At 39.1% G+C, this 15,237-nt stretch overlaps 1 protein-coding gene across 7 annotated transcripts in view; it reads left to right on the plus strand.

The window, feature by feature from the left end:
- Positions 1-15,237, plus strand: part of LOC307198739 (uncharacterized protein) — a 149,865-nt gene that overhangs the window by 97,300 nt on the left and 37,328 nt on the right. For 5 of the 7 annotated variants that reach the window (XR_013831686.1, XR_013831687.1, XM_079945908.1 and 2 more), the window contains 2 exons: positions 6,512-6,666; positions 11,876-11,972. Coding sequence is in view for 5 of the 7 variants with exons in the window: in XM_079945908.1 (XP_079802034.1) it covers positions 6,512-6,586 (75 nt within the window). In the remaining 2 variants the exon portion in view is untranslated. Of the gene's footprint in view, positions 1-6,511; positions 6,667-11,518; positions 11,581-11,875; positions 11,973-15,237 lie in introns of those variants that run through there. The other 2 variants (XM_079945907.1, XM_079945906.1) reach the window with 2 other exon arrangements.

The raw sequence follows: 15,237 nt of genomic DNA on the forward strand, positions 1-15,237 counted from the left end.
AAATGCAGCATAAGAAGAAAACATGAAGTAAAATGAGCTCAGAGTAGTGCACTACACTAATGTGAAAAGAGTAAGGAGAGAAAGAGGAATGCCATTGGATGGTTGGATGAGAGCAGATACAGTGATTTGTTGTTGTTGTTCTGGCAACAGAGAAAAAGAAAGTCCTTGAATTTTCCTTAAAGAAAAAATAACTACTAGACTCTGAATGACATTTGTGTTTGCATCCATTCCACTAGACTGTGGACTTCTTGAGAACAGGTTTGGTGTTTTAAGTCTTTTTATCCCAAACACCTAACACAGTATCTAATAAATAAATATTTGTTGAGACTCCAGGAAGGCTCATGCCAAGGAGTACTTCCCAGAACTTCTGCTGCCAGTGTCCTTGTCCTTAGAGTGAGACACAGCCACCCCCCCCCCCCACCTCTGCAGGAGACCCTTCAACACTAGTAGACATTTTACACATCCTGGAACACAGGATTGCAGCACTTGAAGGCTCTGATCTTCTCATCCTACCAGAGGAGAGACCAAGGCACAGCAGGGACGGAGGCATGGTACAAGGGACCTTATGAAAATGATGCCCAATATTGAGAGGGCAGACAGCAGAAGCAAGAAGAACTACAGTCCTGCAGCCCGTGGAACAAAAACCACATTCATAGAAAGATAGACAAGATGAAAAGGCAGAGGGCTATGTACCAGATGAAGGAACAAGATAAAACCACAGAAAAACAACTAAATGAAGTGGAGATAGGCAAACTTCCAGAAAAACAATTCAGAATAATGATAGTGAAGATGATCCAGGACCTCGGAAAAAGAATGGAGGCAAAGATCGAGAAGATGCAAGAAATGTTTAACAAAGACCTATAAGAATTAAAGAACAAACACCTATAAGATTTAAAGAACAAACACCTATAAGAATTAAAGAACAAACAGAGATGAATGATACTGAAATGAAAAATACACTAGAAGGAATCAATAGCAAAATACCTGAGGCAGAAGAATGGATAAGTGACCTAGAAGACAGAATGGTGGAATTCACTGCTGCAGAACAGAATAAAGAAAAAAGAATGAAAAGAAATGAAGACAGCCTAAGAGACCTCTGGGACAACATTAAACGCAACAAATTTCACATTATAGGGGTCCCAGAAGGAGAAGAGAGAGAGAAGGGACCCGAGAAAATATTTGAAGAGATTACAATTGAAACTTCCCTAACATGGGAAAGGAAATAGCCACCCAAGTCCAGGAAGCGCAGCGAGTCCCATACAGGATAAACCCAAGGAGAAACACACCGAGACACATAGTAATCAAATTGGCAAAAATTAAAGACAAAGAAAAATTATTGAAAGCAGCAAGGGAAAAACGACAAATAACATACAAGTGAACTCCCATAAGGTTAACAGCTGATTTCTCAGCAGAAATTCTACAAGCCAGAAGGGAGTGGCATGATATACTTAAAGTGATGAAAGAGAAAAACCTACAACCAAGATTACTCTACCCGGCAAGGATCTCATTCAGATTCGACGGAGAAATCAAAAGCTTTACAGACAAGCAAAAGCTAAGAGAACTCAGCACCACCAAACCAGTTCTACAACAAATGCTAAAGGAACTTCTCTAAGTGGGAAACACAAGAGAGGAAAAGGAGCTACAAAAACAAAGTCAAAACGATTAAGAAAATGGTCATACGAACATACATATCGATAATTACCTTAAACACGAATGGATTAAATGCTCCAACCAAAAGACACAGGCTTGCTGAATGGATACAAAAACAAGGCCCATATATATGCTGTCTACAAGAGACCGACTTCAGACCTAGGGATACATACAGCCTGAAAGTGAGGGGATGGAAAAAGATATTCCATGCAAATGGAAATCAAAAGGAAGCTGGAGTAGCAATACTCATATCAGATAAAATAGACATTAAAATAAAGAATGTTACAAGAGACAAAGAAGGACACTACATAATAATCAAGGGATCAATCCAAGAAGATATAACGATTATAAATATATATGCACCCAACATAGGAGCACCTCAATACATAAGGCAACTGCTAACAGCTATAAAAGAGGAAATTGACAGTAACACAATAATAGTGGGGGACTTTAACACCTCACTTACATAAATGGACAGATCATCCAAACAGAAAATTAATAAGGAAACAGAAGCTTTAAATGACACAGTAGATCAGATAGATGTAATTGATATTTATAGGACATTCCATCCAAAACCAGGAAGAAATAGAAAATATGAACAGACCAATCACAAGCAATGAAATTGAAACTGTGATTAAAAATCTTCCAACAAAAAAATGTCCAGGACCAGATGGCTTCACAGGTGAATTCTATCAAACATTTAGAGAAGAGCTAACACCCATCCTTCTCAAACTGTTCCAAAAAATTGTGGAGGGAGGAACACTCCCAAACTCATTCTGTGAGGCCACCATCACCCTGATACCAATACCAGAAAAAGATACTACAAAAAAAAAATTACAGACCAATATCACTGATGAATATAGATGCAATAATCCTCAACAAAATACTAGCAAACAAAATCCAACAACACATTAAAAGGATCGTACACCATGACCAAGTGGGATTTATCCCAGGGATGCAAGGGATCTTCAATATACGCAAATCAATCAATGTGATACACCATATTAACAAACTGAAGAATAAAGACCATATGATCATCTCAATAGATGCAGAAAAAGCTTTTTACAAAATTCAACACCCATTTATGATAAAAACTCTCCAGAAAGTGGGCATAGTGGGAAACTGCCTCAGCATAATAAAGGCCATATATGACCAACCCACAGCAAACATCATTCTCAATGGTGAAAAACTGAAAGCATTTCCTCTAAGATCAGGAACAAGACAAGGATGTCCACTCTCACCACTGTTATTCAACGTAGCTTTGGAATTCCTAGCCATGGCAATCAGAGATAAAGAAATAAAAGGAATACAAATTGGAAAGGAAGAAGTAAAACTGTCACTGTTTGCAGATGACATGATACTATACATAGAGAATCCTAAAGATGCCACCAGAAAACTACTAGAGCTAATCAATGAATTTGGTAATGTTGCAGGATACAAAATTAATGCACAGAAATCTCTTGCATTCCTATACACCAATGATGAAAAATCTGAAAGAGAAATTAAGGAAACACTCCCATTTACCACTGCAACAAAAAGAATAAAATACCTAGGAATAAACCTACCTAGGGACACAAAAGACCTGTATGCAGAAACCTATAAGACACTGATGAAAGAAATTAAAGATGATACCAACAGATGGTGAGATATACCATCTTCTTGGATTGGAAGAATCAATATTGTGAAAATGACTATACTACCCAAATCAATCTACAGATTCAATGCAATCCCAATCAAATTGCCAATGGCATTTTTTACAGAACTAGAACAAAAAATCTTAAAATTTGTATAGAGACAAAAAAGACCCCGAACAGCCAAAGCAGTCTTGAGGGAAAAAAACAGAGCTGGAGGAATCAGACTCCCTGACTTCAGACTATACTACAAAGCTACAGTAATCAAGACAATATGGTACTGGCACAAAAACAGAAACATAGATGAATGGAACAAGATAGAAAGTCCAGAGATAAACCCACGCACCTATGGTCAACTAATCTATGACAAAGGAGGCAAGGATATATAATGGAGAAAAGACAGTATCTTCAATAAGTGTTGTGGGGAAAATTGTACAGCTACATGTAAAAGAATGAAATTAGAACACTCCCTAACACCATACACAAAAATAAACTCAAAGTGGATGAGAGACCTAAATGTAAGACCGGGCACTATAGAACTCTCAGAGGAAAACATAGGAAGAACACTCTTTGACATAAATCACAGCAAGATCTTTTTTGATCCACCTCCTAGAGTAATGAAAATAAAAAAAAAAATAAACAAATGGGACCTAATGAAACTTCAAAGCTTTTGCACAGCAAAGGAAACAATAAACAAGACGAAAAGACAACCATCAAAATGGGAGAAAATATTTGCAAATGAATCAGCAGACAAAGGATTAATCTCCAATATATATAAACAGCTCATGCAGCTCAATATTAAAAGAACAAACAACCCAATCCAAAAATGGACAGAAGACCTAAATAGACATTTCTCCAAAGAAGACATACAGATGGCCAAGAAGCACATGAAAAGCTGCTCAACATCACTAATTATTAGAGAAATGCAAATCAAAACTACAATGAGGTATCACCTCACACCAGTTAGAATGGGCATCATCAGAAAATCTACAAACAACAAAAGCTGGAGAGGGTGTGGAGAAAAGGGATCCCTCTTGCACCGTTGGTGGGAATGTAAAATTGATACAGCCAGTATGGAGAACAGTATGGAGGTTCCTTAAAAAACTAAAAATAGAACTACCATATGAGCCAGCAGTCCCACTACTGGGCACATACCCAGAGAAAACCATAATTCAAAAAGACTCATGCACCCCAATGTTCATTGCAGCACTATTTACAATAGCCAGGTCATGGAAGCAACCTAAATGCCCATTGAGAGACAAATGGATAAAGAAGTTGTGGTACATATATACAATGGAATATTACTCAGCCAAAAAAGGAATGAAAGTGGGTCATTTGTAGAGACGTGGATGCATCTAGAGACTGTCATACAGAGTGAAGTAAGTCAGAAAGAGAAAAACAAATATTGTATATTAACACATATATTTGGAACCTAGAAAATGGTACAGATGAACCAGTTTGCAGAGCAGAAGTTGAGACACAGATGTAGAGAACAAACGTATGGACACCAAGGGGGGAAAGCAGCGGGGGGTTGGGGGGGTGTTGTGATGAATTGGGAGATTGGGATTGACATGTATACACTGATGTGTATAAGATGGATGACTAATAAGAACCTACTGTATAAAAAAATAAATAAAATTAAATTCAAAAAAAATTTGGTCTAAATGATCAGGCACTAACTAATTGTAAAAGAAGAAATTAATTTAACTCAACAAACGTTTTGGAGCCACTTATTATTACATACTAGGCTCTGGGCAATCAGATGAGTTAGAAATGCCATAGTCTTTAAGGAGTTCATTTTAGAAGAGGAGACAGACATATACTACATTGTTACAGGTGGCTTACAGAGACTAAAAAAGAGAAAATTAAATACCAAAAAGGCAATGATCAATTTTATCCTGGGGAGTGGTTAGGAAACCAGAGGTGTTGCTTTAATTGGGTTTATTTTTAAAAATTCATTGAAATATAATATATACATAGTATACATGTATATAAATGTACAGCTTAATGAGTTTTGGCAAATTGAACACACCATGTAATCCAGTATCCCAGAAACATCCCTCATTTTCCCTCCTAGCCACTAACCCCTCAAATTAACACCTATTTGACTTCAAACAGCTTAGAGTATTTATGCCTACAACTAGTGCTTTAAATAACAGGAATCATACATGTGCTCTTTTGTGTATCTGGTTTCTTTAACCGAATATTATATCTGTGAGATTCATCTGTATTTTGGGGTATAGGTGAGGATCATTCAGTCTCCTTGTTGTATAATATCCCATGATGAATATTAATTATTTATCAATATATTCAACCTTAGTAGATCCTTCAAACAGTTTTCCAAAGTGGTTGTACTAATTTATACTCCCAACAGTAGATGAGAGTTTTGGTTGCTCTACTTCCTTGCAAACACTTGATATTTTTTGTCTTTTCATTTCAGCCATTCTGGTGGCCAATCATGTGGTAGTTTAGCAGATTTTGAAAGATGTACTGTGTGTCATCAGGCAAATTGGCTGGTGGAGGGGGGGACACTGGGGAGGATCAGAAAGGGTGCTCAAAAAAGGAGGACCAGTGGGAGTCCTCAGATGTGAATTCTGTGAGCCTGGTGAGTTGCAGGTAAATCATATACACAAAAAAATATGTCTCCAAACTATTGTTTGTAGTAGAAATTTATAGTAAAGTTTGGAGTTAAAATGGACTTTATATCAATACAGTTTGCCATCAGCTGATGAGTCAAGCACAGTTATAAGCTTGCAACCCTGAAAGGAATAAACAAATGGCATCTCAAATCAGACACTCTGTGACATTAGTGGCTTGTATATAAGTACAGGTTAAAAAAATTATGAAAATAATAATAAAGTGATGCTCCAATAGGTACTCACCTACAGGATGTCTTTGCCTAGGGAAATAAGGAATGCATGTCCTACACAGTACCTCCAGAGTGCTCCTGGCATCTACCACACTGCTTGGTAATGTGGCTGTGTTTTCCAGTTGCCAATCATGTGAATAATTGTTTCTATCATCTTTAGTAACAGAACACCCAGCTTTATTTTGGGGGGAGGTGTTGTCAATATGCCTGGTTAAAGACTATATTTCCCAGTTTCCCTGCAACTAAGTTCTGGCCTAATGAAATTTAAGTGTAAATATTGTATGCCACTGGGGGGCACTATCCTTGCCAGGGAGAAGATATACCCTTCTTTGCCCACCCTTTTTCCTTTTGGCTTGCATAGGGATGTGATAACAGGAGCTTGAGCAGCCATTTTGGACCAAAAAGTGGAAGCCACATGCTGAGGATGGCAAAATGAACCCAAATGCCTTACTTGATAAAGCCACCATACCAGCTCTGGACTGCCTACCTCTGGATTTCTTTTTCTACGAGAGAGAAGTAAACCTCCATCTTGTTAAAGCAGTGTTATTTTGTGCCCTCTCTCTCTTTCTCTCTCTCCCCCTTTCTCTCCCTCTCTTTGGTTATATGTAGCCCAGTATAATATTAACTAATAACTGTGTATTAGGAAGAGGAAAGCTCTGCTGGGAAACCAGTGTTTCCAAGTGAAAAAGAAAGGACATGAGCTTTTAAGTAAATGCACTGCCTGTAGTTCTCTATAATACTATAGGTGTGGGGTTTGTGTGGGATCTGATACACTGCAAATAAGCCCTTGTAGAATTGAATTGAATTGTTGCCCAAACCAATATAAAAAGATCATTGTATTAGTTTCCTATTGCTGCTGTAACAAATTACCACAAATTTAGTGGCTTAAAACAACTTTATTATCTTACGGGCATAAGTCTAAAATCCGTTTGGGCTAAAATCAAGGTGTTAGCAGGCTTGTGTTTCTTCTGGAAGCTCTAGGGGAGAATGTATATCCTTGTCCTTTTATAGGTTCAAGAAGCTGCCTACATTCTTTGGCTCATGGCCACACATCACTCCAACCTTGGCTTCGATCATCACACAGCCATCTGCCTCCCTTTTATAAAGACCCTTGTGATTATGTTGAGCCCACCTGGATAATCCAGGGTAATCTTCTCATTTCAAGTTCCTTAACTTAATCATCTGTTAAGTAACATATTCACAGATTCTAGGGATTAGGACATGCCCATCTTTTGGGGAGCCGTTATTTGGCCTACCATAGTCATGTTATAGCCTCACCTTATCTATAGTGTGAGTTCTTCTCATTTATAAGGGTCAGGTGCTAGGAGGAATGGTGTGATGGAAGGAATATGGTTTGGAGTTAGCACACCTAAGAGTCCCAGAGCTGCTTCTAAGTAGCTGTGAAGCCTTGAACAAGTCATTTAAACTCTCTTGGCTCTCATTTTTTAGTGAAATGAGGGTTTGGACTGGATCAGGGAGGCAAATACCTGGTAGGCATACTGTCAACCCTTCCTCCTATACCTATAACAGAGATAACTACTTGTTCAATGCCCTTTCTCTTGTGAACTTGTTCCCAGCCTTCTAAACAGCTACTGCCAGGTGGCCAAAACTGAGAAAAAATGTATTTTCTCTCCCTGAACAAGATCATCTCTAAGGCCTGTGACCTAAACTGTTAAAACACATACACAGCTAAAACTTAAGTAGCCTCATCATGGATCATTGAGTGCTCAAATTCCACTGATTCCCTTTCTTTGCAAAATATTTTCTCCCCCAGATTTTCCCTAGATCAATTAACTTGGCAAATCAGTATTTCTTATCTCCCTATTTTTCCTCTGAAGAGAGCAGTTAGGAACCAAAAGAGAAATAAAGGTTTGAAAGGTCTCCTACCTGTCTTATCAATCAGGTATAAATGCGAGTTGCCCGTACAGAAACCCTGCCCTGCCATCACACCTAAGACCCCATGTGCTACCAGACTGTGCTTTAGCTTGAATTTGTAATTTATACTTACACTTCTACTTACACCTGTACCTATACCTACATTTACACTTATACGTAAAAGCTCATGTCATTTCTTGATGGAGCTTGTCTCTCTCTTATATATAGAGAACACAACAACAAATTATACTTTTACTGCCAGACCCCAAAGCTAGAAAGAACTCATTCAAAAAGCAGTTTTGACCAGACATGACCAGACATGTGAAGCATCTCGCTGAGGGTAGGTGCAAAACATTAAAGTCATATAGCTTAGATCATGGAAAAAACTGCGAGACAGGATGTAAACTCACTTCTGTTGGAAGGAGCGTAATGTAAAAAAAGAAAAGCAACACACAGCTAGAGTTAAGTTGCTCACAAGGAGCAAAGTCAGGTCCCAGGCAAACCTCAGAAGTGTCAAATGATCAAACTGTCTATAATATGTGGTTTCTGTCATACATTATGAAAAATGAAAGGGTAATTTTCTGTTAAGACGATTGTCTCTTATCAGATTCTGCGCAGACTTACTAAAGCCTGACTCTTTCAACTCTTTTTAGTTTGTAAGGTTTTCCAAAGAAAAGACAGTCTTTCTGTTTATTCTAAAAGGTCTCCTCATCAAAGTAGAAACTTAGATTGCTTCATTTTGTAACCACGGATCAGAGAAGATGCCTCTTCTGAGATGTGAGTTCTGCACTGGAAATTCTTGGTAGAGGTGCAGAGGTGTGCTGCTTTGGAGTGGGCTGCCTTCCCTGAAAGCTAAAGCATCCCTCTCCATAATTAGGTATTTGCCATCCCATAAGCTTGTTTTATTATCCTTACAAAACTTACTGGTATCTGAAATTATTTTGTTTACCTTGGGAGTGGCAACCCATGTGTGATGAGTGGGAGTGCTGATCTAAGTTGCAGGCTTGTTTTCTTTGGCCAGCATAGTGATATCAATTTTGAATCTGAAAGTCTTTAGGCATGCAGAACTCTTCAGCTCAATATAATAATCACCACTCCCTATAGTTTCAAACATAGCTTCTTCACATATTTTAGTTCTCTACCTGGTGTAGTGAGGCATTGGAATGTGGGAACTGTGGCTTCCATATAGCAGGTCTGCTGAGAGACCTATAATATCATGGAGTGGGGACCTCGTCTGTACCCGTGTGTATAATGGTAAGCATTCACTGGGGTACAAACTGAGAGGTTTTATTTCTGGCTCCTTCTAACTTGTTTTGGGTCAAAGAGAGGACATTTTACCCTTTTCACTATTTTCGCTTTCTCATCTGTAAGAAGGTTAGTGGTGCAACAGGAATTGAAAGGAAAATGGGTAGAGGCCCTGTTAAGATTTTTTTTTTTTTTTCGAGAATCAGTACGCTTCAGATGATGAGGAATGCCTTCTAGGCAGGCTTTTTCAGAGAACTGAACTGCCTCCTTAGATGGGGAACAAAAGTTTACAAGTCTTATTCTTGTAATACCCATCTCTGTGAGAGATGAGGTAAAGAAGAGCCAGGCAGCATGGTAGGAAGAATAATGCTCCCCCCTGCCTCCAAAGATGGCCACGTCCTAATCCCTAAAACCTGAGAATTTGTTACCTCATGTGGCAATAGGAACTTTGCAGATGTGATTAAGTTAGAGTCTTCGACATAGGGGAGATTATCCTGCATTATCCATCCAAGAGGGCCCAATATAGTCACAAGCCTTGTTATAAGGAAAAGGGGGAGGTAGGAGAGTCAGAGTCAGAAAAGGCTATGTGATGATAAAAGCAGAGGTCACAGTAATGCCATTGCTGAAACAGGGCCATGAGCCAAGGAAGTTGGGAGACTGTGAGAAGTTGGAAAAGGCAAGGAACATGCTCTCCTCTAGAGCATCTGGAAGGAATGCAACCCTCCCTCCCCCTGAATTTTTGCCCGGTGAGACCCATGTCACCCTTCTGACCTTCAGAACTGTAAGACAATAAATTCATGCTGCTCTAAGAAACTAAGTTTGTGGTAATTTTTTATAGCAGCTTAGGAAATGAATACAGTGAATCAATATTTATTGAGCATCTATTGTGAGCCAGGAACTGTGCTATGTTCTCAAAATAAAAGATAGACATGGTCCTTAAACATACTTTATTAGGGAAGGAAAACATTAAACAAATGCTTATAAATAATAGTTGAACAATTAGAAGTGTGAGAAATGCTGCAACAGAGAAATTCAGTGCTATGAGACCATAAAACAAAGACAAACATGACCTTGACTGGGGTGGGTCAAAAGGGATACTTAGGCTGAGATTCAAATGCTGAATAGTAATTAGCTATGAGAAGAGATGAAGCAAGAGTCCAGGCAGAGGGGCCGGAATGGTGAAGGCCCAGAGTGTACATGGTTGTGTTCAAGGAGAAGGAAAACCCAGTGTAACTGGTATGCTCAGGATGTGGGGAAGAGAGGTAGGAGATGAAGCTGGGAAGGTAGGCAGGTCCAGATAACACAGGGCTTTGATGAGCACATTAAGCTCATGTTGAGATTTTGGACTTTGTTTTTCAAAACCATAGGAAGCGCCTAGATTGTGTGTTTTTCCAATGGGCTAACTGGACATCAGAACTGGATTTTCTAGGTTGACACATTTAATTGCCAGCGTGAGACCCTCCAGCATATTTTTTCTCTGTTGTGTCTACCAGGGTGGCTGCAAGTGTTAAATGTTGCAGCTAGAGGATAGTGAAGGCATCAAGAATCTGAATTGCTGTGCTGCTGGATGGAGGAGTTTCTTCGAAGTCCCCTGGATCTGCAGCAAACTTTGAGTTAGAAATAAGCCTCTGTTGTGTTAAGCTCTTGATGTTTTGGTGTTGTTACTGCACAGCCTAGTGTTTCTTGATTAATTCAGTCATTTAACACAGTGACTCCTTGATCATCAGAGTGAACCTGGGGAACAGGTGAAACAGAGACTTCTGGATACTCACCCACCCTGTTCTGATGTAGGCCTTAGATAGAGCCAGGAAATTTATTGGTATGTTTCATAGTAGAAACTACTGATTCTGCTAGTCTGTCTTTAGCTAGGATGACCAGAACTGGGCATGTGGGTTGAATTGTGCTGACCTACCTTGTGGGCGGCAAACATTATTCAAAATAAGAAAGAAAACATTTTAATATCAGTTGTTATCTTGGGGATCCTGGGACATCTTTTGAGATAAGAGTATATTTAGGAATGTCAGAGAAACCAGATGTATTAGTTTGCTACAGCTGCTATAACAAAGTACCACAGACTGGGTGGCTTACACAACAGAATTTTATTTTCTCATTGTTCTGGAGGCCGGTTGTCTGAGATCAAGGTGTTAATTTCCTCTAGACCTCTCCTTGGCTTATGGATGGCATTTTCTCCTTGTGTCTTCACATGATCTTCCTGTGTGTATCTGTGTCCTAATCTCTTCTTATACAGATGACAGTCACATTGGATTAGAACCCATCCTAATAACCTCATTTTGCCTCTTTAAAGACCCTACCTTCAAATAGAGTTAAATTCCAAGGTACTGGGGGTTAGGACTTCAACATGTGAACTTGGGGAGACATAATTCAACCCCTAACACTAGACTTTAAGGAAATGCCCTTATTTTATGCAGCCTGCAAAGAGAGTAACTTAACTCAGAGATGGAGGTATTTCTAATTAAGAGAGGAGCTACATGATTTATGTGGTGATGAGTCTGATTCACACAATTCACTTACAACTTAAGTAAACAGATGCCATTTTCTACAATAAATACATTTTGCATAGTGAATGTACTATATATGCTTCTAGGTTGAATATTACATTCCAAGGAAAGTTTGCACAGGAACTTTGAAATTCAATGTTGAATGCATATCCCAGAAGGAGTGGCAGTCTCTTGAAAATCTTGGTAAGTATCTTGCTTTTTCTTAGCAAGTATAGCAATAGGTGTAGCTGTTTTACATTTAAATGCTTGCATGCATGCATATATTTATATTTTTAATTTAAATTTTAAGAAGAGCTTTTGCCCATTTGTCTGTTCTCATAGTTTCTTATGCTCCAGAGGATCTGGAATATAAATATTTTTCCTTGAAACTCTCACTTATCTTACTGAGGAGGGAATAACCAGTCCAGTCTTGAAAGATTTTAAGCACTATGCCCAAAGTTTACAACTGTGACCTATAGTGTCTTTCAAGTTTAGCCAGGGTATCTTCAGAATATGAGAAAAGTGAGACTGGGGAAATTAGGTGACTGGTGAAGCCCACTTTGTCACCTAGAGACAGAGCCAATATTACAGGTCGTATACCTTAAGGCTTATTGTAGAGCTGTTGGCTCCACATGCATCATGGCAGAAGAGATTTATGGCATGTTTACAGTATATGTATGGTACATTTATAATGTAGCTCAAAAAGTTTATTTAATACCTTGAATACATTTTGGGGCTTCACTAGCTTTCCAATTAAATACCAGGTAGAGTTCTATTGTAAAACACCAAACAACCAAGCAAAAACAAATGAGGGGAGCATAGAGTATAGAGTTGGAAACATTTTTCATTGCTCACCTTTCTTCAGATCCCTACTGAGAAGAATACTTTGTCAGTTGAGATAGGCTAGGTTGTGTTACAATAACAAACAATTCTAAATCTCAGTGGCTTGACTCAGCACAGTTTTATTTATCACTCACAAAGTGAGTGTCCAAAGTGGGTCAGCAGAGGGTTTACTCTGCTCCAAACAGATCTGGGTACCTGGGCCAATAGGGGCTCTTCCCTCTTGTAGTGGCACCATCTGGAAAACATGGCCTTTGTGGCCACCTTAACAGGGAAGAAAGTACTCAAGGGTCTCACTGGCAGTTAAACACTCTGGCCTGGAAGTGATACATGCCATTTCCCCTCACAAACCATTAGCCAGAAATGGACATATGCCCTGTCTAACAGCAAGAGGGTAGAGAACTATAATCTTCTGGATTTCAGATAGGAGAAGGGGACTGAATAGAGGTGAGCACTAGAAATCTCCACCCTAAATGCTTTTCCTCTTTGGGACCCCATTTCTTCATTTATTAATTTATTCAACCAAGATGTGCTCGATATGGAGTTATGTACATAGCTGAATAAGACAGACATTATCTCAGCCTTTTTGGAGCTTACAGTTTTGAGGCAGACAAATAAAAAATAATGCTGTTATAAATTTTAATAAGTGCTCTGAAGAAAAGGAAAGATCAATGATAGATAATAATGGTTATTAGAAGAGACCTACACAAGTAGGTGGAAAAAAGAAAACTAAATCACTAAATGGTTTCATGAGTGAGGCCAATTAAAAAGAAAGGCGGGCTTCCCTGGTGGCTCAGTGGTTGAGAGTCTGCCTACTGATGCAGGCGACACGGGTTTGTGCCCCGGTCTGGGGAGATCCCACATGCCGCGGAGCGGCTAGGCTCGTGAGCCATGGCTGCTGAGCCTGCGTGTCTGGAGCCTGTGCTCCGCAACGGGAGGGGCCACGACAGTGAGAGGCCCACGTACCGAAAAAAAAAAAAAAAGAAAAAAAGAAAGGCAACTACAGTTGACTTAAATAGCATGGGTTTGAACTGTGAGGGTCCACTTACATGTGGATGTTTTTCAATAATATGTGCTATAGTATGACATTATCTGCAGTTGGCTGAATCCAACTCTGCAGAACCAGGGATATAGAGGGCTGACTGTAAAGTTATAGTCACGGATTTCGACTGTGTGAGGGGTGGACACCCCTAACCCCCATGTTGTTCAAGGGTCAACTGTATATGCAAGTGATTTTCAGATTCTCTCCTTAGTTAGTAAATCACCATAAACATTAGAATTATTCGTGGTTTGGGTTCCATCACAAGCAGATCCTGAGATAGAGATTTAGGTATAAGTATGCAGTTTATTTTGGTAGGAGAGGTGAAAGGAAGCATTGATAGAGGAGTGAGGAAGCAAGAAGGAAGGGACGGCAGCTTATGAAGGGGGCATTATAAAGCCAGCTACCACTGTAGGTGACTGTAGCTTAATCTCACTGGGGAAACTCTGAGTGTCAGTGTAAAACACATGTTAATATACCATTTCCTGTTAGTCACTGGTTGGGGACCACTCTCTTGGGATGTAATGCCAGTGTGTACTGCACATTATGATTCCTCTGGAGTTTTCTTTAGATGGAGCATCTCAATGCTACCATTTGTCACTCCTTCATTCATAAAAGTTTTATAGGATCTGTAGTGATGTCTTCTCTTTCATTCCTAATTTTAGTAATTTGTGTCTTCTCCATTTTTTTTCTTTTTAGTCTACTTCTAAGTTCTAAAGATTGTTGATCTTTTCAAATAAGACACTATTGCTGTATTGATTTTCTCTATTATTTCTTTTTAAAATTTTATTGATTTCCACTGTGACCTGTATTATTTCTTTCCTTCTATTTACTTTGTATTACTTTGTTCTTTTTTCTCTAACATAAGCATTTAAAGGTATAGATTTTCCTTTAAGCACTGCTTTAGATGTATCCTGTAAATATTTATTTATTTATTTATTTATTTATGACTGTGTTGGGTCTTTGTTGCTGCATGCAGGCTTTCTCTAGTTGTGGCGAGCAGGGGCTTCTCTTTGTTGCACTGCGTGGGTGTCTCATTACGGTGGCTTCTCTTGTTGCAGAGCACGAGCTCTAGGAGCATGGGCTTCAGTAGTTGTGGCACGTGGGCTCAGTAGTTGTGGCTCTTGGGCTCTAGAGCACAGGCTCAGTAGCTGTGGTGCACAGGCTTAGTTGTTCCGCGGCATGTGGGATCTTCCCGGACAAGGGATCAAACCCGTGTCCCCTGCACTGACAGGCAATTCTTAACCACTGTGCCACCAGGGAAGTCCCTATCCTGTAAATTTTGATATGTTGTATTTTATTGTCACACAGGTTAATTAGAAATACGTTTTTAAATTTCCAAATATTTGGGCGTGTTCTTTCTATTATTGATTTCTAATTTAATTTCATTGCTGTTGAAGAAGATATCTGGTATTATTTCAATCTTTTAAAATTTATTGAGACTTGTTTTATGGCCTAGCCTATGGGCTATCCTGGAAAATGAGCCATGTGCACTTAAAAAAATGTACATTCCACTCTTTTGGGTGGGGTATTCTATGTAGGTCAGTTTGGTTAAGTTAGCTGGTAATGTTGTTCAAATATTCTTTATCC

Source organism: Stenella coeruleoalba (genome assembly GCF_951394435.1).
Source record: "Stenella coeruleoalba genome assembly, chromosome: 1".
NCBI classification, from domain to species: Eukaryota; Metazoa; Chordata; class Mammalia; order Artiodactyla; family Delphinidae; genus Stenella; species Stenella coeruleoalba.